The sequence below is a fragment of the Podarcis raffonei genome, chromosome 12, assembly GCF_027172205.1.
Source record: "Podarcis raffonei isolate rPodRaf1 chromosome 12, rPodRaf1.pri, whole genome shotgun sequence".
Classification (NCBI taxonomy): Eukaryota; Metazoa; Chordata; class Lepidosauria; order Squamata; family Lacertidae; genus Podarcis; species Podarcis raffonei.
Window position 1 is genome coordinate 7,128,702 of NC_070613.1, and position 27,402 is coordinate 7,156,103.

General features: G+C 46.8%; 1 protein-coding gene and 1 non-coding gene across 2 annotated transcripts in view; both read right to left on the reverse strand.

The window, feature by feature from the left end:
- VIPR1 (vasoactive intestinal peptide receptor 1) overlaps positions 1-25,746 on the reverse strand; it is a 106,530-nt gene extending 80,784 nt beyond the window's left edge. Inside the window, exon 1 of the mRNA XM_053359216.1 lies at positions 25,323-25,746. Within this exon, the coding sequence (XP_053215191.1) occupies positions 25,323-25,388 (66 nt within the window). The 5' untranslated portion in view covers positions 25,389-25,746. The remainder of the gene's footprint in view (positions 1-25,322) is intronic.
- TRNAI-GAU (transfer RNA isoleucine (anticodon GAU)) lies at positions 7,676-7,749 on the reverse strand. Its single transcript has one exon. It is a non-coding gene; the product is annotated as a tRNA-Ile (tRNA).
- Positions 25,747-27,402: the final 1,656 nt, after the last annotated feature.

A 27,402-nucleotide genomic window follows, 5' to 3' on the forward strand; every position in this document is an offset into this window, starting at 1 on the left:
TTGTGTGACTGCACACACACTAAACCTGGAAGTGACTCGAAAATGTCACAAAAACATCACAAAGGGGGGGGGCATATGGAATGGGGTCTTTGTAGGCTTCTTCAATGGTGTTTCAAATGTATGCTATTTCACTTTCCAGAGTTGGTTATCACCCAGTTCCATAGAGCACAGTCATGAATTGCTACAACTGATTTTAATCTCGGATTTTTAGGTTGCTACAGCCTGCCCTGGAGCCTCTAACATGGGAAGTCACCCTTTGCCTGGCTCAAAGGCACCCTCAAGTTATCTCCAGCCCACGTCACTTATTTGCTTGCTTTCTCGCCTAGAGCTGTCTAACAAGGTTGACACATCCTTCTCTGCCTTCCCTTGATGATTGTTCCTTTGGCTGCTATAATCCCAGTCTAAATGTTTGGAAACACAAATGTGTCCATAACCCCTCTAGAGCCTGATCGGATTTCCGCAGAGAGCAGCTCCAGGCATTTTCAGCCCCTTAGACTGCTGCCAATTCAAAGCCCAGATCTCATAAACCTGAGGAAATGATGTCAGAGGCGACGCATAGAAAATATTTACTCTAGCCACAATATCGACAATGGTCAAACAAAGAGTGATTTGTCATTATCAGATGACAGTGGTGAGAAAACTGGAGCAGAGAAGTCCCGGATTTATAGAGCTAAGGAACCACATACATGCAAGGCCACCAAAGTTGATTCTTGTGTCTTATGCACCAGCGGGCCAAAATTCTGCAGGTGCAGCTTTCCTCTTGGCTGCATTTGCACCTGTTGGATTTTGGCCTGCACAATTATAGTCCTCTCCCCTCTCTCCCTCACCACCCAGGCCAAGACGCAGAAGGTGACAGGGACATTGATGAAGTTTTATTCCAAGGAGGGGGGGGGGCAGTTGTTTGATCCCATATTTAATTTTTTTGGTAGTGAAGTGATTCCCCGAATGGAGCTGAAATTTGGGGGGGGGGGTGACTGGCTCCCGGTGGAGTACAGGATCAGGTTTAAGGTGCTGGTTTTAATCTTTAAAGCCCTATACGGTCTAGGACCCTTGTACCTACAGGACTGCCTCTCCTGGTATGTCCCACGGAGGACCTTATGGTCTTCAAACAAAAACATCTTGGAGATCCGAGGCCACAGGGAGGTTAGGCTGGCCTCAACCAGAGCCAGGGCTTTTTCGGCTGTGGCCCCAATCTGGTGGAATGCTCTGTCACAAGAGACTAGGGCCTTGCGGGACTAGACATCTTTTCACAGGGCCTGCAAGACGGAGCTGTTCCACCAGGCCTTTGGCCAAGGCACAGCCTTTGGTAATCCTCATAGAACTCTAGTGCAATGGTTGCCATTAATTTGATTTTGAATTGATTTTAGAATGAATTGATTTTAGAATGCTGTGTTACTTTTACTGTTGTTCGCTGCTCCAAGCCCGGCTTCGGCTGGGGAGGGCGGGATATAAATAACATTTTATTATTATTTCTTCTTCTTCTTCTTCTTCTTCTTCTTCTTCTTCTTCTTCTTCTTCTTCTTCTTCTTGCTGTAAAGCCCTCTGTAATGGGAAATGGTGTTGCTCATGCGTAAAACTCCAAACTGCTCCAAGCAGGTTATATAGCTCAAACTTTCCCTGGTTTGACAGCGCCTTGCAAATGCGACTGTTTTAATCACTGCCAGAATCCGTCAGTGGGCGTTTCCTGAACTTCTTCCAACATAAAAATTCCTTGACCCCCAATCTCCGCCTAGCTTCTCTGCGCGGAAGCCTTCTGCGCAGAGTAGGCGTGCCAAGCGGAGGTCCTGCGCTCTCCCCACTGATCTCACTGGAAGAGTCTCGGAGCCTTCCCTCCGAAGTACTCTCAGCCTCCCCTTTCTTCCTGGTGTCACCTTGGTTTCCTTCCCCAGCGGAAGCTCTCTCTCTCTCCTTGCTGGTTCCCTCCCCTGCATCCTCGAAGCGACTTCCCTCTCCGTTGATCTCTGATGTCCGTTCCCTGACACCCTCCATTGTAGGTTCAGGTTGTAGATATGTGCAAATAAACCACATAAAGACACCATAATCTCCTCTGTGCCTCATTTCCAAAGGAAGCACGGACACTGGGTTAAGAGCCTTGAACCCTGGGAATCTTGCGCCGCTCAGAGATTGGAGTGGCATGCAAGAATATTATCCAGCCTCTACTGCCTCTGTAAAGGGAGCCACGATGGAGAGATCTCCGTCTTCTAATAAAGTGGCCAGCCACTTATTCAGCACTACCAAGATGTCAAAACAGATTTAGAGACTTCTCAGGCAAAGCCAGCTCTTTTATGAAATCTCCAAAAGCAGAGATGCGCTCCAGGGCTAGTTTCTCGGCAGAGGAGCCAAGGTTCATACGTTGTCCGTGAGAATTCTAACATTTATTCTCAGCAAAAAAACAAAACAAACCTGCCCCCCCCCCAATTACTCAATGCAGCGGGGGGGGGGGGAGAGAGAAGGAGAAGAGTTACATAACAATAGTCTCTTGTTTTTGCACGGAAGCAAAGTGAGGCTGCATAGAAATGATGGGAGGCATTTTGCTGTCCAGGAATTTATTTTATTTTATTTTTTAGAGGGCTGAAATCAAGGGCCGACAGAATGGAAGGACAGTGGCTTCTGGAGAACTGTTGCTTTTTCATGCCAAGGGGAAAAAATTAATCACTTCTATAACCATCCTTGGTGCAGAAAATAAGATTTAGAGCATTTACAGATGAGTAAATCTACTTGCAAGCAGGTGCCACAGGCTCACTCTACAGCATGTACAGCTAGCGCAGAAGCCTATTACTATTTTATTATTATTTATTTAATTTCTATCCCACCCTATACCCAAAGGTCTCAGGGTGGTGCACATAAAATATCAAATACATGGCCAGCATGACTAAGCTGCTTCTGGCAAAACCAGAGCAGCGCACGGAAACGCCGTTTACCTTCCCGCCGGAGCGGTACCTATTTATCTACTTGCACTTTGACGTGCTTTCGAACTGCTAGGTTGGCAGGAGCAGGGACCGAGCAACGGGAGCTCACCCCGTTGTGGGGATTCGAACCGCCGACCTTCCGATCGGCAAGCCCTAGGCTCTGTGGTTTAGTCCCCTCTTGACTCCCTACCCAGCCACAAATCCTGCCCCTGGGTGAATTCCTTTGCACCAGAGAAATGAGCACCCGTAACTGGCTCGAGCAAAAATGGAAAATATTATCGCAGCCAGAGGTTTGGAACGCTGAGGAAATGAGGAAGTTTGTGCTGCATAGACTGTCAAGCCTGGGAGTGAGGATTGTATAAAGCCCAGAATGAAATTAGAATTAATCAAAAACGAGATGTTTCCATAACAAGAGTTAAGAAGAACTGGCATCTCCCACTTGCTAAATCAAGATGACACTGTTGCTTTTCAGTTCCTACTTCCTGAGCTGAGGTCCAAACTACACATGACATTTGTCATATAGTTTGGCATCGCAGGGCTGATTTATTTTAAAAACAAAACAGCGCAGTATGGCTTTGGTGGTGAGATGGATCTGGCCTTTGGCATCATACAGCTGATTAAAAAAACCCAAACAAAATAGCCAGGTGGAGGGACCTATCAGATAGAGGTGATGGCGTGTGTGTGTGTGTGTGTGTGTGTGTGTGTGTGTTTAACCCTTTGCTTCTGCCGCAGACTCAACTGAAAGCAGCCCCCACCCATTGCTATTTTGCAAAGGGAAGAAAACTCCCACAGGCACCAATGGAAGCTTTTCTCCCATAGCAAAGATTGCCCTTATGGTAGGGGGAATGAGTTAACCCACCCACCCCCTGCATCCCATTGCATCTTGGGTCCTTCCACGCTGGTTATTTGTGTTTACCATCCAGTCTAGTTTGAAAATAGGGGGAAATATGACCTTCTAGCCACCTGGCTGCAAAAAGGCAACCAGACATTCCCTGGTTTAAGGAGCCGCCATCGGGTGCCTAGCTTATATATCCGAGTTCCTAACACTGCCCTAGAAGTCAAAATAAATTAAAAAATTGTCCAGCAGCACCTTAAAGGTAAAGGGTAAAGGGACCCCTGAACATTAGGTCCAGTAGTGGCCGACTCTGGGGTTGTGGCGCTCATCTCGCTTTACTGGCCGAGGGAGCCGGCGTACAGCCGGTCATGTGGCCAGCAGGACTAAGCTGCTTCTGGCGAACCAGAGCAGCACACGGAAACGCCGTTTACCTTCCCGCCAGAGCGGTATCTATTTATCTGCTTGCACTTTGATGTGCTTTCGAATTGCTAGGTTGGCAGGAGCATGGACCGAGCAATGGGAGCTCACCCCATCACGGGGATTCGAACCGCTGACCTTCTGATCGGCAAGTCCTAGGGTCTGTGGTTTAACCCACAGCGCCACCCACGTCCCTTCAGCAGCACCTTAGAGACCCACTAAGTTTGTTCTGGGTATAAGCTTTTGTGTGCATGCACACTTCTTCAGATACACTGAAACAGAAGTCACCAGACCCTTATATATAGTGTGAGGGTGGGCTGGGGTTTTTTCTACTACTACCCTTCTGAGAAAAACCCCACCCTCACACTATATATAAGGGTCTGGTGACTTCTGTTTCAGTGTATCTGAAGAAGTGTGCATGCACACAAAAGCTTATACCCAGAACAAACTTAGTGGGTCTCTAAGGTGCTGCTGGACAATTTTTATTTTTTATTTACTTATTTCGACTGCGTCAGACCAACACGGCTACCTACCTGCCCTGGAACTATCTGGCTTTAAAGCCAGACAGATCCCATGTCCTGAAGCTCAAAACATAGGAGCTTTCCACCAGAAGCATTTTTACTTGGCATTATAGGTGAGGATATCAATAGACAGGATGCAAAATTGTTCTTATATGCAACCAAAGCGACAAGAGTATTGTTGGCTGAGAAATGGAAGCAAGAAGAAATACCAACGAAAGAAGAATGGCAGACAAAATTAATGGACTACGCGGAATTGGATAAAATGACAGGAAGGATCCGAAACCTGCGGGACCAGAGATTTACAGAAGATTGGAAGAAATATACAAATTATTTGAAGAGCAACTGTAATCAACAAATTACACTAGTAGGATTACAAGAAGTTTTGTAAGGAGAAATATATGAAATATTGCAAAGAAGAGAAAGAAGGGAGACATTCATTATGAGATTTAAATGTAATAGTGAAAATAAGAAAGGTATATGAAGTGAAAAGATTGGAAAATTTTCAGATGTGATTGATGGAAGTAAAAAAAAATTGTATAAGATATTAAACATACTTTTATAACTTGAAAATGATATGCTAAAAAACTAATAAAAATATTTTTTTAAAAAAACATAGGAGCTTTCTTAGCTGCCGTATATGGAGTCAATCCAGCTCATTATAGCCTACACTGACTGGCAGTTGCTCTCTGGGATTTTAGGCAGGGAGTCTTTTCCAAGATTGAATTTGCAAGGAAAATGCTCTACCCTTGAGCTATGGCCCTTTCCCTTTGAACATGACCCATTGATCTCCTAAATAGATGCACCCTGGTTCTTTAGGCCTGGGAAGAAGAGGCTGCAACAATTTCATGAATGAAGACTCAGGAGCCAGATGCAAGAACATAAAAAGTGCCCTGCTGTGTGAGAGCAAAAAGTCCACCTCCTTCGACATCCGGCTTCCCACACTGATTAGCCAAACAAAGGGTCGCCATGCGTCCAGAATTTCCCGGACATATCTGGAATACTGCAGTCGGCAGCAGCGTCTGGGCGGAAATCGGGGAAACATCCAGACGTATGGCACTCCATATTGTCAGTGTCATTTTTACCAATTTCCCATAAAAATAGCTCAAAATGGCTTATATTGCCATTTTGCAAAAGAAGCTCAGCAAAAACCAAAAGCAAAGAAAAGCAAAAGCACAGCAACTTTGGACCCCCCCCCCCAAAAAAAAACGCTCAACAACTTTTCAGTCTGGTTTTTCACTGTTTGATATATGATAGCCCTAGCCAATTGCTTTGGCAAATTCTGAGAAATGCACAAGCAGTGCTTCACCCGGAGGTATATTACCTAGGAACTTGGAGGCTTCATTTAGGAAAGTTTTTAAATGTTTGAAGTTTTATTCTGTTTTGAGTGTTCTGTTGGGAGCTGCCCAGAGTGGCTAGGGGAAACCCAGCCAGATGGAAGGGGTATAAATAATAAAATCATCATCATCATCATCATCATCATCATCATTATTTCACTATTGTTTTCTCCATTTCCCAAGTTCAGGTGTGAGTGCCAATCCTTATGTAATCAAAGGTCTGGAGAAGTTCAAACATTTTTTAAGGGAAAGAGATCCCTATAGGTGGGTAAAGGTAAAGCTACCCCTGACCATTAGGTCCAGTCGCGGACAACTTTGCAGTTGGTGCTCATCTCGCTCTATAGGCTAAGGGAGCCGGCATACAACTTCCAGGTCATGTGGCCAGCATGACTAAGCCGCTTCTGGCAAACCAGAGCAGCGCACGGAAACGCCGTTTACCTTCCCGCCGGAGCGGTACCTATTTATCTACTTGTACTTTGATGTGCTTTCAAATTGCTAGGTTGGCAGGAGCAGGGACCGAGCAACGGGAGCTCACCCCGTCGCGGGGATTCAAACCACCAACCTTCTGATAGGCAAGCCCAAGAGGCTCAGTGGTTTAGACCACAGCGCCACCCGCGTCCCTACCTATAGGTGGGTAGGAGCCCCCCAAATAGGCGAATAAGAACGGAGCATGCTCTGTGGATGTGGAATACTGACTGATTAGTGAGTGGAGGGTCGGGGTGGGCTGAAATCCAAGGAAGGAAGAATGGAAAGGAGTATTGCGGGGCAGGGGCTGGACCGCTGGCTGGCTGGAACCCCCCACCCCCCAAAACCTCAAGCAATAGGCCCATCGTCCCCTGTGAATTTGTCTCTTCCCATTCCATAAGCCACATAAAGCCCAGTCTGTCCAGCAGGATGGATTGGGAATGCTTTCAGGAGCACTAGCAGACTGCAGTTGGAAGAGGGGATGGATAGTAGATAGAGAAACGCTTCTCTCTCTCTCCCTCCCTCCCTCCCTCCCTCCCTCCCTCTCTCTCTCACTCATAACACTGGAACCCATGGACCTCCAATGAAGCTGAATGCTTGGAAGGCTCAGGACAGATTTTTTAAAAAGTCCTTGATGCAGTGCATAGTTAAACTATGGAACTCCTTCCCACTGGATGCAGGGATGGCCACCAACTTGGATGGCTTTAAAAGAGGCTTGGACAAATGTATCAAAGGGAAGGCTATCAGTAGCTACTAACCATGATGACTATCCTCTGGTCAAAGGCATTAATGACTTGAACGGCAGTCGCTAGAAATCACACGAGGGGAGAGGGCTCTTGTGCTCGGATCCTGTTTCCTACCTGGTTGGCCGCTGTGAGAACAGGATGCTGAGCTAGATGGGTCATTGGCCTGATCCTGCAAGCTCTTCTTATGTTCACCCTTAAGCATGCACCTAGCTCCCCCATCAGTGCCAACAGTTTGCACAAAGCCTTCCTTTTCCTCCTTCTCCTGCAATTCCATTTCACAGGTCAGAAGGCTTAAAAGGCAATTTAAAATGAGAAGATCAGCCAGCAATGATTCTCTCTGGGGCACCGTTTCCCTAAGCAGTGGGAGGATTGATTTATCATGAATATTTAGACAGCTATTATGGTGTATTAAACTTGCAGCGTCATCTAGTCCACACCCATACACAGCTGTCCCAGACAGGGATTGAACCTGCAACCTTGGCGTTATCAGCACCACACTCTAACCAACTGAGCTATCCAGGCTGATTATTTTTGCAAGTTCGTTTTTACCCTCAACCCATCCATTCCCCATGTCTTCTCTTTGATACGCTTCTCAGCTTTCCCCTTTGACTCAGGCCACTGCCACAGACTCACCAGCAGACCTTAGGTGTCCATTAAACTTTAATTAGTTTAATGTTAAGTAAACGTCCAGTGCGCTTCCAACGCCATAAATCTTATCTCAGCAGAGAATTTCGTGCAGCGGTTGAAGAAGGCAGGAGAGTCAGTACCTTTCAATGAAGAATCCTGGAGCAAGCACTTTGGAACTCAGGAAAAAACTTTATTTACAAAAAAAAAAAAAACCCCTGGCGATAAAGCACACATGCTTTTATCTCCGGTATAAAGAAAACTTTACTCTAAACTTAACTCATATCAGCAAACACGCCCATGGCCACAAACTGAGTCTGCGAGTCAGGTCAAAGAGAGGAAGGGGAGAACACACAGGTGAACTGACTATTTATACAAACTAACTCACATTCCTGGATGCTTAATGACTTCCAGCTGCTCAGTGATTAGAGCGACTTGTTACCTCTTAACCCTTTAGTACCAACATTTGGCAAGCGACTCTCTCGCCTTTAGCTCCCTTGTCCTGCCCCACATCTGCAATATGGGGCATATGAATTCTGGCTCGCCTTGCAGGGTTGTTGTAAAGATAGCAACTAGATAATGTGGGGAAAGTCTTTTGGACATGAAAGCATAACACGTACAGATTTTTTTGTTGTTTAGTCGTATCCAACTCTTTGTGACCCCATGGACCAGAGCACGCCAGGCACTCCTGTCTTCCACGGCCTCCTGCAGTTTGGTCAAACTCATGTTCGTAACTTTGAGAACACTGTTCAACCATCTTGTCCTCTGTCGTCCCCTTCTCCTTGTGCCCTCCATCTTTCCCAACATCAGGGTCTTTTCCAGGGAGTCTTCTCTTCTCACGAGGTGGCCAAAGTATTGGAGCCTCAGCTTCAGGATCTGTCCTTCCAGTGAGCACTCAGGGCTGATTTCCTTAAGAATGGATAGGTTTGATCTTCTTGCAGTCCATGGGACTCTCAAGAGTCCCCTCCAGCACCATAATTCAAAAGCATCAATTCTTTGGCAATCAGCCTTCTTTATAGTCCTGCTCTCACTTCCATACATCACTACTGGGAAAACCATAGCTTTAACTATGCAGATTTTGACGGCAAGGTGATGTCTCTGCTTTTTGAGATGCTGTCTAGGTTTGTCATTGCTTTTCTCCCAAGAAGCAGGCGTCTTTTAATTTCATGACTGCTGTCACCATCTGCAGTGATCATGGAACCCAAGAAAGTAAAATCTCTCACTGCCTCAATTTCTTCCCCTTCTATTTGCCAGGAGGTGATGGGCCCAGTGGCCATGATCTTCGTTTTTTTGATGTTGAGCTTCAGATCATATTTTGCGCTCTCCTCTTTCACCTTCATTAAAAGGTTCTTTAATGAAAAAGAACCTTTAATGAAAAGGTTCTCACACATACAGATAGGAAGCATTTATTTTCTTATGTCCAGTGTGGTCCATCTTGCTATTCCCCTCCCCCCACACTTAGCTTATTATTGTTCTTAGGCGATAACCTCTGCCACAGTGGTGGCTGGTACCCATTGCAGCTGATAGGGCAGAAGGACAGGAGATCAACAGTAGATGGCGCTAACGACAGGCAGAGCCACCCCCTGGCTGGTTTTAACTAAGGAGGCAGACAGGCAGGCAGAGCTGTGTGGTGAACCCTCAATTCTGCAGTGAGTATCCACATTAGGCATGGCTTTTGCAAGTCCTTGATGCCTGCAAAGCCTTCCACTTGGTCTAAGAGCAGAGGTGTTCAGTATTCTCTGTGTCGACTGGCCCCAACATGGTGCCCTCCAGGCATTTTTCATTCATTTGTTTCATTTTTTCATTCATTGCATTTATAGAATTTTTTTGTCCAAGGGACTCAAGGCACATACATAGTCACCCCCCATCTCATTTATTCCGCACAACAACCCAAAGTTCTCCTCCTCTTCATTTAATCCCCACAACAACCTGGTTGTAGCTTAGGCTGAGAGTCAGTGACTAGCCCAAGGTCACCCAGTGAGATTCATGGCCAAGTGGGGATTCGAACCCTGATCTCCTAGATCCTAGTCTGACACTAACCCAGGCATAGGCAAACTTGGCCATCCAGATGTTTAGGACTACAATTCCCATCACCCCTGACCACTGGTCCTGTTAGCTAGGGATGATGGGAGTTGTAGTCCCAAAACATCTGGAGGGCCAAGTTTGCCCATGGCTGCATTAATCCATGGGTAGGCAGACTAAGGACCGGGGCCGGATCCGGCCCAATTGCCTTCTAAATCCGGCCTGTGGACGGTCCGGGAATCAGTGTATTTTTACATGAGTAGAATGTTTGCTTTTATTTAAAATGCATCCCTTTGCAAACTACAGTGGTACCTCGGGTTAAGTACTTAATTCGTTCCAGAGGTCCATTCTTCACCTGAAACTGTTCTTAACCTGAAGCACCACTTTAGCTAATGGGGCCTTCTGCTGCCACCGCGCCACCAGAGCACAATTTCTGTTCTTATCCTGAAGCAAAGTTCTTAACCTGAAGCACTATTTCTGGGTTAGTGGAGTGTGTAACCTGAAGTGTATGTAACCCGAGGTACCGCTGTATTTGTGGGGCCTGCCTGCTGTTTTTACATGAGTAGAATGTGTGCTTTTATTTAAAATGCATCTCTGGGTTATTTGTGGGGCATAGGAATTTGTTCATTCCCCCAAAAAAACATAATTCGCCCCCCCAAGGTCTGAGGGACAGTGGACCGGCCCCCTGCTGAAAAAGTTTGCTGACCCCTGCTGACTAACCACACTAGCTCTTCGTTGTGATTTGGACTACAATTCCCATCAGCCCCAGCAGGAACAAGGGGAGCTGTGGTTCCAAACCCTTGGGAGAGCCCACGCTGGGTATGGCTGGTTTAGGCAGCCTGGCATTGACTCTCCAGGTTTTTTAATGGAAGACTTTCCCCAGCCCTATGTGGAGACGCCGGGCAGGAATTGAACCGGGGGAGCCTTCTGCATGCAAAGCCAACGATCTACCGATTGAGCCAAACCTTTCCCTAAGTAACGCCAGGTGGCAGAATGAAGAAAGCTGGGAAGCAGAGCTCAAAAGGGGGATGGGCAAGAGAGAAACAAGAGAACATGAGCAGTTCTCATGTACCAGCGAGACAGCTGAGTGTGCCAACTGTACACTTTGGCTATGCAAAAGACAATGTGTTCAATTTGGCTCCCATCCAGGCTGGATTTACGTGGTTGTAATTCCGCTGGCAAAGGCAGAGCGATATTTTCGCAGCGGACAATGCACTCAAACTGAGGCCCGGTGGAAATGTGGCACTCAGTCATGTCTCCCTCCCTCTTTTTAACCTCTCGACGGACATTTTTCTCACTCCACGAAGGTTTTTGGGGTGGTGGAAGAAGGATTTTTTGCATCAGGGTTCCTGATAGAGGAGGAGGGTGATTTGCAATGCACCCACCACAACTCCTGGTTAAAAACCTCTAATTTTCCTGGTGTTAAGGAACAACACTCGGCTCGGTCCTGCGATGCCAATTCTGGATTGGGGCTTTGCAAAGCAACGCGTGAAGGAGAGCTCTGCTTAACTCTGAAGCTCACATCCTTCATTATCTAATCGCCCACCCTCTTCAATCACACTGAGGTGTTGCTACTCTGTGAAATAAACATAAAGGTAAAGGTAAAGGGACCCCTGACCATTAGGTCCAGTCGTGGCCGACTCTGGGGTTGTGGCACTCATCTCGCTTTACTGGCCAAGGGAGCCGGCGTACAGCTTCCGGGTCATGTGGCCAGCATGACTAAGCCGCTTCTGGCGAACCAAAGCAGCGCATGGAAACGCCATTTACCTTCCCACCAGAGCGGTACCTATTTATCTACTTGCACTTTGATGTGCTTTTGAACTGCTAGGTGGGCAGGAGCAGGGACCAAGCAACAGGAGCTCACCCCGTTGCGGGGATTCGAGCCGCCGACCTTCTGATCGGCAAGTCCTAGGCTCTGTGGTTTAACCCACAGCGCCACCCGCGTCCCGAAATGGACATGGCTAAGTGCATTTTCACACAGTTACTTCAGCTTATCAAACTCCTTCCCTGTTTTAATTCCCATACTCTTCACCCTGAGCACTGAATTACACATTTATCTATTTATGTATCTACTGTATATAGTACAGCTTCCCTAGGACTTTACTATTTCAAACTTCAGCTGTTGGTACTAGTGCTATTATTTATATCTAGCCCGCCCTATCTCCCAAGCGAATTTGAGGCCACAAATAAAGCAACAAAAACCAGAAAATTAAAGATAAAAGCATCTGAAAAATATTAAGATATCCGAAAACCTTTTAAGGCAATCATGGGTCCCCGGAGCTAATCATTTCAAGGCTCCTGGGAATAGTCTCTTCTGGCCATTGACAGGGAGGGCATTCCACAATCAGGGAGCCACCACCGAGAAGGCCCCGTTGAGAGTCAGCACCAACCAGGAGGCACCCAGCAACGTGGAGCCTCGATGTGCAGAGACAGTCTACCTGCAAACACCAGCTGCTGGGAGGAACACCAAAGTTAGGGCTATCACCTTCAGCCTCTGCTTGAGAGTTTCCCAGAAGTATCCAACCAGCTGCTTCTCTACTACGTGAAGCAGGATGCTGTGCTAAGATGGACAATTTGGTCTGATGGCGTAGGGCTCTCGCTATGTACTTAAGTCCCAGTTTACGTCATCAGCTGCCTTTTTTCTTTACAAATAAATTCACTAGTCCTCAGGGGGGTTCATGTGATTCATTTCCTCTGACTCTTTCAGTCAGCTTTAGCTGGGATTCCTACATTGCAGAGGGTTGGACTGGATGACCCCTGGGTGTCCCTTACAATTCTATGATTCTATGAAACTTAATATATCAATAGGAATGAGTGAATGGATTTCTCATTTTTCCAATCTTAAATCCAGCTCTACACATTTTGACGTCAGTTTGTGGTTATTTTTTTTTTCAAAGTCCTCAAAAAAAACAAAACCGAAAAACAAACAAACCAGCATTTCAGTGCGGATCTCCAAACATGTAATGATTTTTGTTCATAATTTTGTCTTTAGCTTTAGCAAAGCAATACCACATAATATAACACATTTTTGTATGTTGTTTTCACTAATGTAAAGCACACGGCATATTCAAACTGAATACGCAAAAAGTAAAAATCGAGCAAACATTTTAATCAAAGTCTGATTTTAAAGTTTTGACTCCTGTTGGGTTTTTTTTTTGTATCGTATCCTCACAAACCATTTAAGTGGTTAAGCAGCACATAGCTAGCTTAATTAAATAAGCAAACAAATTTTGCACACATTACTAGGCTTGAGAACTGAATTGGCAAAAGGCAAAGGATTTCAAAGGACGGCTCGGGTTCAGTTTGCAGATTTGGTAGGTTTGCCTTTGTATTCAACCTGAACTGAATTCCCTTTCGCCACCTCTAAGCATCAGAGCCAGAATTCACAGCAAGCATCAGCACACCTGAATTTTCTTTTTTTACAGCAGGTTTGTAGCATCAGCTCAATGCTGCTCAAGCCAGGAAAACTATTTTACAATAATTTTTCAGATGCCGTCCTTATAAATCTAAGGCGAGGGCTGGCAGCTCTAAGAAACCTCAGACCTTCTGTCAAAACTTCTGTCATTGGCCCATTTGTCTTTCAGGCCAGGTGCTCAGAAGCCTTTGGCTCTTGGCCCCCCAAACATATTCATCCCACGTCTCCTGGAATTTTAGCTCCGGGTCTCCGACCAAAACAGCTGCTTTAGAGGGCAGGAGAAAGGTTGGCCTCTTTCTCCTGCCACACAAAGAACTCACAGCGACCCGAAAGAGTCAAGCTGTGCTGAAATGAATCTGGCAGAAAAAATATATACCGTATTTTTCACTCTATAAGACGCACCAGACCATAAGACGCACCTAGTTTTTGGAGGAGGAGGAAAACAAGAAAAAAAATATTCTGAATCTCAGAAGCCGGAACAGCAAGAGGGATCTCTGCGCAGCGAAAGCAGCAATCCCTCTTGCTGTTCTGGCTTCTGGGAGAGCTGCGCAGCCTGCATTCGCTCCATAAGACGCACACACATTTCCCCTTACTTTTTAGGAGGGAAAAAGTGAGTCTTATAGAGCAAAGAATACAGTATATCACAAGATTTCGCACAGAGCCGTGAGAGCTTTGTCATCCATTCACCACGGCGATAGCAGAACAAGGAAAGGGCAGTGTTCTGCCACTCTGAACGTCCCGTGGGCTGGACATTTGCTTATCTTGTGGCTCTCTGCCTTCAGTGGGCAGAAATTCTCAACAGGCAGAAATTCAACGGTGTAGCTCGTTGGCAGAACACCTGCTTTGCATGCAGAAGGTCCCCAATGCTACCTCAAGGTAGAGCTGGGATGCCTCAAACCCTGGCAAACTGCTGCCGGTCCGTGTGGACAATACTGAGTTAGCAGGACCAATGGGTCTGACTTTGTAGAAGCTGGCTTCCTAAGTTCCTATGCAGTGAGGCAGTGCGGGGTAATGGTTAGAGCGTTGGGCTAGGACCTGGGAGACCAGGGTTCAAATCCTCACTTGGCCATGACACCCACTGAGTGACCTTGGTCCAATCTGTTAAGTTGTGGGTGAACATATCAGACGACACAGCGATTCTTCAAACAGCTCTTGTTTATTCACAGGCCAGAACAGAACTGAACTGAAGGGTTCAGTCAGCCTGCTTATATAGAGCTCCAGTACAACGTAACTGTAACAATTTTCTAAAACTATCCAATCACTGAACGTCACTTTCGATCCCTTATTTGCATAACTATCTACAGTATCCCCCTGCTGGCCCAGGGTGAGAACTTCAGTACATAACACAATCACTGACTCTCAGCCTAACCTACCTCACAGGATTGTTGTGGCGGTTAAATGAAGAGGAGAAGAACCATTTATGCTCCCTTGAGTTCCTTGCAGAAAAAGTCAAGATATAAACCCAGTAATAAATAAACAAAACACAGCTGAAGCATCGCCCTTCATTGCAGGGCTCAGACAGGTAAAGCTTCGCCTGTTGAACACCAGCCTGTTTCGCTGCTATTCCCAGCACAGAACCAGGGGGGGGGGGAAGTGAAAAGAATGCCAAGGGAGAGTCTGAAGAAACAAATTCTCCTCCTCGCCCACGCCCGATAAATCTGGAGGAGAGTCGTTTTCCCCAACAGTATGCAGGCAGCCTAGTTTTCTGGCATGAATCATTTTGAGAGCTCTCCTTTTTTAAAAACAAAAAAAAAATCACCGCCTCTGCTTGTGGGAGTTTTAGAGAGAAGGGTGGGTGTCTATCCCAGCAGCGATGATTTCACTTTCGTAGCAAGCACTGCTCATGCTCACAATGGCAGCATGCAAACGGTGGGCGGGGCGAGAGGAAAAGTGGGCGGGGCTGCATCGCAGGGGGTCAGACTAGATGACCCTTGGATCCCTTCCAACTCTGCGAGGCTATGATACCATGCAAATTTGGCCTTTGTACAGCAGTTTCCAGACAAGCTCCTCTCTGCCCTCCATCCAGGCGAGCGAGGGGCGTTATCAGAGTTCAGGGGCGCCTTCTGGCTTTCCGATTCCAGAGAGCGGGGGGATTCGATTCCAAGCCCCACTCCACTAACCAACACCCTGCGGCAAACGGTGTGAATATCAGGCCCAAAGGGAAGGGAAAGAGCATTGCTCTCCGAGTGTTTGCAAGAGAAGAAAACAAACATACAATGCGCTGGAATTAATAAACATCTCGCCTTCTTACATAATTTAGCTTGGCACAGCTTTCCAGAGAGGAAGAACAGAACAGCCTCTCCCCCAACTCAGAGCACTCCATGACACGAGGAATAAAAACATCAATGAGCATCCCTCTGAGCATATACAGAGCGGTTTCTGTTGCCTAAGGAGCGACCACAACCCAACCTTGCCTAGTCTGGTGACTGGGGGCGGCCCCCGAGACCACATAACACCGGTCTTGAAAGACCTACATTGGCTCCCAGTACGTTTCCGAGGACAATTCAAAGTGTTGGTGATGACCTTGAAAGCCCTAAACAGCCTTGGCCCAGTATACCTGAAGGAGCATCTCTACCCCCATCGTTCTGCCCGGACACTGAGGTCCAGCTCTGAGGGCCTTCTGGCAGTTCCCTCCCTGTGAAAAGCCAAGTTACAGGGAACCAGGCAGAGGGCCTTCTTGGTAGTGGCACCCACCCTGTGGAACGCCCTCCCATCAGATGTCAAGGGAAAAAAATAACTACCAGACTTTTAGAAGACATCTGAAGGCAGCCTTGTTCAGGGAAGCTTTTAATGTGTGATATTTTAATGTATTTTTAATCTTTGTTGGGAGCTGCCCAGAGTGGCTGGGAAGAATAATCCAGAATTATTATTATTATTATTATTATTATTATTATTATTATTATCCAAAGAAATGAAAAAGAACCTCAAACCGTGATGTGACCTTATAAATGTGTCAGCTGTAGGGTTTTTTTTCTGGGAGGGGGGAGCTGAGAAGGCTGATAATTAAGAGGATCAGAGCAGGCATGAGGGGAGTATCTAACCCTCTCCTCCCCAGATTTAACCCCCTGCTTTGAATTTGGTATCCCTGAAAGGAACAGTTGCTCCCACACCCAGTTTCAACATATGTGTTTATCCTCAGCAAAGAAGGAAAGGGTTAAACTTCCACCTCCCTCCCCGCCTGCCACAATCCCCAAAATTATTAGGTCCCCATTCAATCTGATTTTCTTTTTTGAAAAAAACAACAACACACACACACATGTCATGGCTACTTTGGCTCTAAGACTGCGTGGGTTTGTAGGGTCCAAGGCAATGAAGCGCTTGACACACAAATGTTATGAAAATTGGACTGTGCTCCTTTAATTGCCTGCATCAGCCTTCCCCAAGCCGGCGTTGTCTAGTGGTTGTCAGGCTAGGACCTGGGTTCGAATCCTCACTCATCTGTGAAGCTCACTGGGGAACCTTGGGCTCTCAGCTCACAGGGTCATTGCTTTGGGGATTCAGTGAGGAGGAGGAGGAGAACCATTTAAACCACCTTAAACCCCACGGAGAAAAAAGCTGGACTATAAATGCAATATAATATATAAATGAAGAAACCACTCATTCTGGGGTTCTCTGGTTGCTGGTGCAGCCTGCCTTCCATAAAGAGGGGAAACGATTCAGCTGGGTGCTCCCAGCAATGGAAGAATGTGTGCAGAGATGTCAAAGCGAGGAAGCCCGGTGATTCACGAGGTACGTTCTCCCCAAGCTATGTATCCTAGCATTTTACCCTGCCTGGGTTTACATTCCTACAGAGAAGCATCACGTTCTCTCGGGAGACTGTTTCTTCAATGTGAGTTCTTGCCCTGCCAGGCGCTTCTCCTGGCCCTAAAAATATTTCACCCTCCTCTCCCTGCTGCCCCGGCCCTGAGTAGCTTTCTGTTTCTCAGATCTCTTGCTGACGGCAATTGGCTGTGACTTCATCTGTTGCCACAACAAGAGCTGCGCTCTGCAGGAACCTCAGCTCAAGGCTCTCTGACCAGCATTTCCAGGGGTCACCTGTAACCAAACAGCTAGCAGTGTCATAGTTAGAAGCCCATTTTCAGTATCTAAGGTAAATAACAAGGACATATTGTGGGGGTCAGGGACACGGGTGGTGCTGTGGGTTAAACCACAGAGCCTAGGACTTGCTGATCAGAAGGTCGGCGGTTCGAATCCCTGTGACGGGGTGAGCTCCCGTTGCTCGGTCCCAGCTCCTGCCAACTTAGCAGTTTGAAAGCATGTCAAAGTGCAAGTAGATAAATAGGTACCTTCTGGTGGGAAGGTAAATGGCGTTTCCGTGCGCTGCTCTGGTTTGCCAGAAGTGGCTTAGTCATGCTGGCCACATGACCCGGAAGCTGTACGCTGGGTCCCTCGGCCAATAAAGCGAGATGAGTGCTGCAAACCCAGAGTCGGCCACGACTGGACCTAATGGTCAGGGGTCCCTTTACCCTTTACCAAGGTGCTACTGGAAGGAATTTTTGTATTTTTTTATGCAGAGGTTTCTCTAGCCACCTACCTGGTACTGAGGAGCAGTGCTTGAAAGCTTCAATGGGTTGCTGACCTGTCCTCAGGAATGATGGGATTGGAGGAAGGTATTAGCAAGCAAGGCAGCATGTCCATGTCTAGGGCAGGCTTCCACAACCCAGTGCCCGCTCAGTGTTTCAGACCACAACTCCCATCTGCCGCAGCCAGCGCTGTCAAAAGCTGACAGTGTTAGATACGCCTCGCATCCTCTGCGGCTAGGGATTAATAGAGCCAGAGTCGTCCGCGACTGGACCTAATGGTCAGGGGTCCCTTTACCATTACCTACTGTGGGGGTTGCAGTGTTAAAATAAGACCTCAGTGACCAGGTCCCTCAGTGACCAGGTCCCTACTCAGCCGTAAAGCTCATGGGCTGCATCAATAGGAGTATAGCATCTAGATCAAGGGAAGTAATAGTGCCACTGTATTCTGCTCTGGTCAGACCTCACCTGGAGTACTGTGTCCAGTTCTGGGCACCACAGTTCAAGAAGGACACTGACAAACTGGAACGTGTCCAGAGGAGGGCAACCAAAATGGTCAAAGGCCTGGAAACGATGCCTTATGAGGAACGGCTAAGGGAGCTGGGCATGTTTAGCCTGGAGAAGAGGAGGTTAAGGGGTGATATGATAGCCATGTTCAAATATATAAAAGGATGTCACATAGAGGAGGGAGAAAGGTTGTTTTCTGCTGCTCCAGAGAAGCGGACACGGAGCAATGGATCCAAACTACAAGAAAGAAGATTCCACCTAAACATTAGGAAGAACTTCCTGACAGTAAGAGCTGTTCGACAGTGGAATTTGCTGCCAAGGAGTGTGGTGGAGTCTCCTTCTTTGGAGGTCTTCAAGCAGAGGCTTGACAACCATATGTCAGGAGTGCTCTGATGGTGTTTCCTGCTTGGCAGGGAGTTGGACTCGATGGCCCTTGTGGTCTCTTCCAATTCTATGATTCTATGACCTTGGGCCAGTCACACTCTCTATCTCAGCTTAACCTACCTCACAAGGTTGTTGTGGAGAATTAAAAGGCAATGGGGCGAGGATTTCTCCCAATGCAACAATACCTCCAAGTAAGCTACTTTCCTTTCTTCCATTCACTTATAAGGGAGAAACTAGATGTGCTCATTGAATTGGGGATCAAGCACCCCCTTTTCCCCCAGTGGCCCTCAGGCTAAGGGGCAGGCTGCCCGCTCCATTCCACGAATCCCAGATTAAATCCTGCTCACCGTGTTCCTCATCACATGGAACTGAATGGGAACCGCCAAGAAAAGCGGGCCATTTTCAGTTTGCACAACCCTGCCTTGTGTTCCAATTACTTGCTCACATTAAAGGTAAAGGGAGCCCTGACCATTAGGTTCAGTTGTGGCCGACTCTGAGGTTGCGGCGCTCATCTCGCTTTATTGGCCGAGGGAGCCAGCGTACAGCTTCCGGGTCATGTGGCCAGCATGACTAAGCCGCTTCTGGTGAACCAGAGCAGCGCATGGAAACACCGTTTACCTTCCCACCAGAGTGGAACCTATTTATCTACTTGCACTTTGACGTGTTTTTGAACTGCTAGGTGGACAGGAGCTGGGACCGAGCAATGGGAGCTCATCCCGCTGCGGGGATTCGAACCACCAACCTTCTGATCGGCAAGTCCTAGGCTCTGTGGTTTAATCCACAGCACCACCCACGTCCCATTAGTGTGTGACAGAGGGACAGAGCCCAGAAGCTGTTTAAAAATACCCCCCCAAACTACCAGTGAAAGCAGTATGAAAGTGGCAGGTACCGTATTTTTCGCTCTATAAGACGCACCAGACCACAAGACGCACCTAGATTTTGGAGGAGGAAAACAAGAAAAAAAATATTCTGAATCTTAGAAGCCAGAACAACAAGAGGGATCGCTGCGCAGTGAAAGCAGCAATCCCTCTTGCTGTTCTGGCTTCTGGGATAGCTGCGCAGCCTGCATTCGCTCCATAAGACGCACACACATTTCCCCTTACTTTTTAGGAGGGAAAAAGTGAGTCTTATAGAGCAAAAAATAGGGTAGGTGATGGAAAGACCATGAAAGGTAGGCAAGAAAGATCTCCCAGGATGAGAGAATGGGAGAAGAAAGGAAAGCTGCAAAGTCAGAGCTGGGAGGGTCTGTCATTTTCTTTTTAAAAGGCACCTTTGGGTAGAGAAAAGATTCTGCATTTTTGCACTGTTCTTTGTATTTTAGACACCCGGCTGTCGATCTCCTCCTCCTTATATGTCGCTGCTGTTATGAGAACTTGTATTTTATTTGTATTTCCTACCAGAATTGAATTTATATAACTGGTTTGGGTTTTACGCTATGTTGATATCTGTGGTCTATGTTGCAAACTGGCCTGCGTTGCAACCAATTTCACAACATTGTAACGAAGCAGCAAAAGGAAGCAAACTGCCCCCCCCCCCCCGCGACGACCAAAGGGAAGGGAAGTAAGGGAAGTGATGCATGTGGGAATTATTGTGAATATATCAATGGTTACTCAAGTGCTTCCAGCTAAGAAATTAGAAGCCGATTTGGGAAGCTGGTGTTTCAAGAATGGCTGGGTGAGTGAGGCTAAATTCACACATCATTTGAAATCTCAACGCTCAACCACAGTATGCCTGTTAATCTGCGCTAAATGGATGCAGTTGGATTCCACTGAAAAGCACTGATTTTAATTCAAAACCATCCTGAGGGCATCAGCAGGATGGAGTAGGCTTGGCATAGCAGGAGATGGCTTTTTAAAACATCAGTAGAATCTTTTGATGACCACTGGGCTTAGAAAAAGATCCCTCAATATCAGAAAGGATAATTTTCTTGGTTCCTATCAGCTGTAAGAGTTTAATGGAAACCCCATGTTCAGGGGCAGTATATCACTGCATAATAGATGTCCAGTAAAAACACAAGGAAGGGCTCATCCCTTTCATGCGCTGTCTGTGAGTATCCAGAAATAATCTGATTTGCCTCTGCACACTGAACTAGATGGTCAGATCCAGCAGTCAGGGCTCTGTTTATGGCCCATTCATACTGGCAAGTTACAGTTTTTAGGTGATGGGATGTGCACATGGGAACAGTCCCGGAAAATGACCCTGAGGAAATATGACTTGCAGAGAGAAGCTCCTCCGAGCTTTTTCTCATTTCGCAGAATTCTCGGTTTTAAGGAAGGCAAGGTGCCAAAATGTGTATTTGGCTCCTGAGAATAGCCATCAAAGGACCGTCTTTCTTTATAGCCAAGGTGACAGCAAAGCTCAAACGACAATTAGAAACACGGGTATTAAGGGGCAAGTCCTACTGAACTCAAGTGGGGCTTAACTTTGGGGCCAACTGTGGGTAGGAAGGGACTGGAGGTGTGACAACATCAACCCCCTTTTCCGTTCGCCTTCTGCATGAACCCATTTCGCAGATGGGAGGACTGAGGTCAAGTGACACATTGGTTACCCTCCCGCAAGGGTGGGGTTCAAATTCACCATCTCCCAGGTATGTCCAGCATTCTAAGGGAGTATTGCAAAGAAGACATGTGGGCCACAGAAGAAACACAATTTCTTGCAAGTCGGAAAAGGCAGGAGAGATTCAGCTTGTCCCCTGTCCCCACCCCCGGTCTCCTTAATCCTGATGTGCCATTATTCTCAGTTTTCACATTATGACTTTATCAGCTCTCATGTCCCACTTCAGGGATAGACTGATGTTGTGGACTACAAATCCCATCATGGCTCTAGGATGGACATTGCAGTTCTTAACTGCAGACCAGGAAATCATCACCTGGGTTGCCCCTGCCCTTACATGAACTAAATCTATGTCTACGTTAACTGAAGTGATTGTCTATTCGTCCCTCAATAACCTGCAGTATAGAAGTTTAGATTGTAAGATCCTCTATTTTCATTCTCTGCAGAGCTCCATACACACTGGTGACAGTATTATGAGAATAACATGCAATCTGTGACAGCCTGTATGTTCTGCAGCGCAAATGTATTTTGCAGCTGAACGGAGCGAGTGAAAAGGCATTAACTGTGGGAAATGGAAGTGATCAATGGGAAGCGGGGTGTGTGTGGTGTGTGGAAATACAACTTGTGGTACAACCAGGTGATTACAGTCCAACAGGGTCTGTTTTAAAACGAACCCTGGAATAATATAGCAATGATCGATGATTAAAAAACAACGACGACTGGGGGGAAACAAAACAAAACTTGGGGGACAAGCAAATGATTATAGGCAGAAACCCAAGTCCTGCTGCACAAACTCCGTGACCACCCTCTTTGTTCAAGGTAAAGTAAACGTAAAGGGAGCCCTAACCATTAGGTCCAGTTGTGGCCGACTCTGGGGTTCATCTCACTTTATTGGCTGAGGGAGCCGGCATACAGCTTCCGGGTCATGTGGCCAGCATGACTAAGCCGCTTCTGGCAAACCAGAGCAGTGCACGGAAATGCCATTTACCTTCCCGCCAGAGCGGTACCTATTTATCTACTTGCACTTGACATACTTTCGAACTTCTAGGTTGGCAGGAGCAGGGACCAAGCATCGGGAGCTCACCCCGTCGGGGGGATTCGAACTACCGACCTTCTGATCAGCATGTCCTAGGCTCTGTGGTTTAACCCACAGCACCACCCACGAAGCATTTTGAAAATTGATCACAACCCAGCCAAACATTAGCCCTCCTACTGACTTCCCAAAGAGAGAGAGAAGAATTAAACACTTGCTTAACTTTCTTGCTGAAATCATCAGGGCTCAGAAGTGTTTAGCTATGGAGAGTCTGCGGCCTCTATTGGGGCTATTGATTCAACTTTGGATGAGATGTATGCTGGATTTTTACCCACTGTAAGGCTTGTTGTCCCCTTCATGGATCACTGGACTGCAAGAAGATCAAACCGATCCATTCTGAAGGAAATCAGCCCTGAGTGCTCACTGGAAGGACAGATCCTGAAGCTGAGGCTCCAAGACTTTGGCCACCTCATGAGAAGAAAAGACTCCCTGGAGAAGACCCTGATGTTGGGAAAGATGGAGGGCACAAGGAGAAGGGGACGGCAGAGGACGAGATGGTTGGACAGTGTTCTCGAAGCTACCAGCATGAGTTTGACCAAACTGCGGGAGGCAGTGGAAGACAGGAGTGCCTGGCGTGCTCTGGTCCAGGGGGTCACGAAGAGCCAGACACGACTAAATGACTAAACAACAACAACAACAAAGGCTTGTTGTGGGGATGAAAGGGCAGCGATTCAGATCAATATTGTGGTGTGTGTGGAGGCGGAAGTTTGAATACCCCCCCCCAGGACCACTGAGAAACAGCCTCCCATCAGCTTCTTTGTCAAGAGGTCCCATCACAAATCTCCTGATGTCATGTGTGGGTCTGATCCTCAGCTAAAGCACTTTGCCCCCACCAAATGAATCAACGAACGGGGGAAATGGAAAGCTTTTGTTTGCCCTGTGCTGAGGAAAAAACCTGAAATTCTCCCCCCATAAACCCAAAATAAGAAGCATTAATGATGTCCCTTGACATAAGATGACTTTAAGCTCCCCAAGGCTGATCCATTTATCTCAATACCAGAACTAGATCACGCAGGAGCAAATGAAAATGCTCTGAGCATGTGCAGAAAGCACCTGCCTCATCGCCTGTTTGTCTAGAAATTAAGCACTGATAAAGTTGGAAGATCAATACTGCCAAATGCTATTGATTAATTTAAGACCGTTTCTATGCTACTCAATATATAAATATTCTTAAAAACCTCTCAGGGGTGTAGAATAAAACCAAAGCATAGATATTACAAAATAAAAACACAAGTACGTTTGATATCTGTCTATACACACAGACATGCATTTGTGCATATATGAGAGACAGAGACCAGTGGTCACCGTAATAAATAAATGGTTTTAGTGGTTAGCTGCATCCTTCCAACATTCAGAGTAAACTTGTCCAGATCACTGCTGGATGCCTTAAAAAATCAAGTTCGATATTTGTGCGAGTGTGTGCGTATTTTGTGCATGCATGTATAAACACAAAGTGGAATTCTTAAAGCATCAGACAGCCCATTCATAACGTCACCCCCTGGAAGAAGTCCCAGTATGTTTACTGCGATTAGGTGCCTTGTGCCAGGCGCTGTACAATGTTTTGACCCAACACAGCATCCATCCTCATGGGCTTTTCTCCTGACACCCCAGTTTCCCCACTACGCTACTCCAAATAGGGCGAGACTGAAAAGACGCAGCTCATTGGTAGCTTTGATTCATTCCCTGCTGTGGGATGGGAACGTCCCCTGCCTGAAACCTGCTGCCAGCCAGTGTGGACGATACAGGCTTAGATGGACCAAATGTCTGACCCAGGGCAAGGCAAATTCCTATGTCGCTAATAGGGGAAAGGGGTGTAGCTCAGTAGCAGAGGAACTGCGTGCAGAAAGTCCCATCTTCCCATCTCCAGCTAGGGCTAGGATCATACCCCATCTGAAACCACCCACAGAGCAGCTGCCAGTCAGGGTAGGAAATACTGAATTTAGAACGAATTTAGTGCTCTTCTAGGCTGCATCAACAGAAGTCCAGGGTCCTGATCAAGGGAAGTCATAGGTAAAGGGTAAAGGGACCCCTGACCATTAGGTCCAGTCGCGGACGACTCTGGGGTTGCAGGGCTCATCTCGCTTTATTGGCTGAGGGAGCCGGCGTACAGCTTCCTGGTCATGTGGCCAGCATGACTAAGCCGCTTCTGGCGAACCAGAGCAGTGCATGGAAACGCCGTTTACCTTCCCGCCGGAGCAGTACCTATTTATCTACTTGCACTTTGACGTGCTTTCGAACTGCTAGGTTGGCAGGAGCAGGGACCGAGCAATGGGAGCTCACCCTGTCGTGGGGATTCGAACCACCGACCTTCTGATCAGCAAGTCCTAGGCTCTGTGGTTTAACCCACAGCGCCACCCGCGTCCCTGCATCAACAGACGTACAGTGTCCTGATCAAGGGAAGTCATAGTACCACTCTATTCTGCCTTCTTCAGACCACACCTGGAATACTGTGTCCAGTTCTGGGCGCCACAATTTAAGAAGGATGTTGACAAGCAGGAAGGTGTGCAGAGGAGGGCGACCAAGATGATCAAGGGTCTGGAAACCAAGCACGGATGTTTTCTCCTGCTCTGGAGGGTAGGACTCAAACCAATGGTTTCGAGCTACAAGAAAGGACTTTCCGACTAAACATCAGGAAGAACTTTCTGACAGTAGAAACTGTTCGACGGTGGGACAGACTCCCAGGAGAGGTGATGGACTCTCCTTCCTTGGAGGTGTCTAAGCAGAGGTTGGATGGCCAGCTGTCATGGATGCTTTAGCTGAGATTCCTGCATTGCAGGGGGTTGGGCTAGATGACCCTTGGGAACCCTTCTAATTCTACAATTCTTTGATTATATGAAATGGACCAATGGTCTGGCTCAGTAGATAGCAGCTCCCTATCTTCCTAAGGCATGAAGGTGGTTAGAAACCAGAGACTTTCCCTTCTCCTGTTTAAGAATTTCCTACCTTACCGTCTTCGCAGAGAAAAAGGGGTACTCACCTCGGAAATCATGCAGCCGAGGACGGTCACCCAAAACCACAGACGCGGTCTTGCTTTATACTCCATAGCGTGACGGTGCGGGGCAAGGAAGATCCAACAATGTAAAATTGCTTCTTTTCTGCCGGATTTTCTCTTGGACAATTTAAAATAATAATAACAACTACATTATTCTGCCCCGTGCGTTGCTTTGCTCATTTTTTTAAAAAACTCCTCTTCATGCAAGAGAAAGTGATCTCTGCATTTTGCAGAAGTTGAATTTTAAATAAGAAAAGTCGTTTTTTAAAAAATAAAAATCCACCAGCGTCCTCCTTCGATTCTTTCCGTTTTCGTTTTGCAGACTCTGGCAGGGACGAGGCTCTCTTCCGCAGAAGAGACGCAGACCCGGAGCGAGAGGCACCAGCCAGCAACAAGGCTCAAGTCAATGTGCGGCTCTCTCCGAGGCGCCGCGTGGAAGGGCTTCCCTTGGCTCCGCCCCGAGGGCGGGGTTTGCGGGAGGGAGGGGGCGGGGCTGGCGGGGAAAGCCAATGGGAAGAGGCTCGGCTTGGCTGGGTCCAGGTAGGGACACGCGTTTGGATAGCTTAGCAGGCAGAAGGAGGATGGAGGAGGAACGTAAGGAACGAAGGACGGACGCGGAAGAAAGGAAGGAAAGAAAAAAATAAAAGAGGGAAAGAGTTTTCTCCTGCAGTTCTCAGGGTGGTTTCCCGTCGATCGCTTTCCCCAGGAGTTCTGGGAACTGTAGCACTTGGCACCCTTTAACGAACTATAACTCTCAGGATTGTCATTGGGAGAAAAGCAATGACAAACCTAGACAGCATCTTAAAAAGCATCACCTTGCCAACAAAGGTCTGTATAGTTAAAGCTATTATTCCACTGCCTCCCGCAGTTTGGTCAAACTCATGCTGGTAGCTTCAAGAACACTATCCAACCATCTCGTCCTCTGTCGTCCTCTTCTCCTTGTGCCCTCCATCTTTCCCAGCATCAGGGTCTTTTCCAGGGAGTCTTCTCTTCTCATGAGGTGGCCAAAGTATTGGAGCCTCAGCTTCAGGATCTGTCCTTCCAGTGAGCACTCAGGGCTGATTTCCTTCAGAACGGAGAGGTTTGATCTTCTTGCAGTCCATGGGACTCTCAAGAGTCTCTTCCAGCACCATAATTCAAAAGCATCAATTCTTCGGCGATCAGCCTTCTTTATGGTCCAGCTCTCACTTCCATACATCACTACTGGGAAAACCATAGCTTTAACTATACGGGCGTTTGTCAGCAAGGTGAAGTCTCTGCTTTTTAAGATGCTGTCTAGGTTTGTCATTGCTTTTCTCCCAAGAAGCAGGCGTCTTTAATTTTGTGACTGCTGTCACCATCTGTAGTGATCAGTAGCGCCTTAGAGACCATCTAAGATTGTTATTGGTACGAGCTTCTGTGTGCATCTGAAGAAGTGTGCATGCATACGAAAGCTCACACCAATAACAAACCTAGCCCATCCTTTTTAGAATGGCAAAACAAACTGTGAATTTGTAGAAATGGCAAAATTGGCGGCAATTATTAGAGGTAACTTAAATCGGAGAATAATCAAAAAGTGGGATGGAGTGAAGGAACATATGAAAAAAATATTGTTCCGGAATTGAAATATTAATAGATAATGTGTAAAACGTGCAGGGATAAGCAAGAAAATAACAATAGAAACGGCTGAATAATTATTAAATTATAACAACCCAACAAGATGGCAAAATAATAATAATATTGAGATCACACATGGGTGAAGGGCTGTGGGGGGCATGTGGGAATCTATAATATTATGTATAATATAAATTTCTTAACTGCGATGTATTTACGTACAGCAAAGGGAAGCCTAGAGTAATCATGTAAATTTTAATTTAGGTAATCTATGTAATAGGCTTATGTTAGAAAATGAATATGGATTTTGAATTTGGTGCTTGTGTTTTGTTTCCTTTTGGTTTTGAAATAAAAAAAAAATTAAAAAAACCCAATAACAAACTTAGCTGGTCTCTAAGGTGCTACTGGAAGGAATTTTTTTATTTTTTTATGCAGAGGTTTCTCTAGCCACCTACCTGGCACCGAGGAGCAG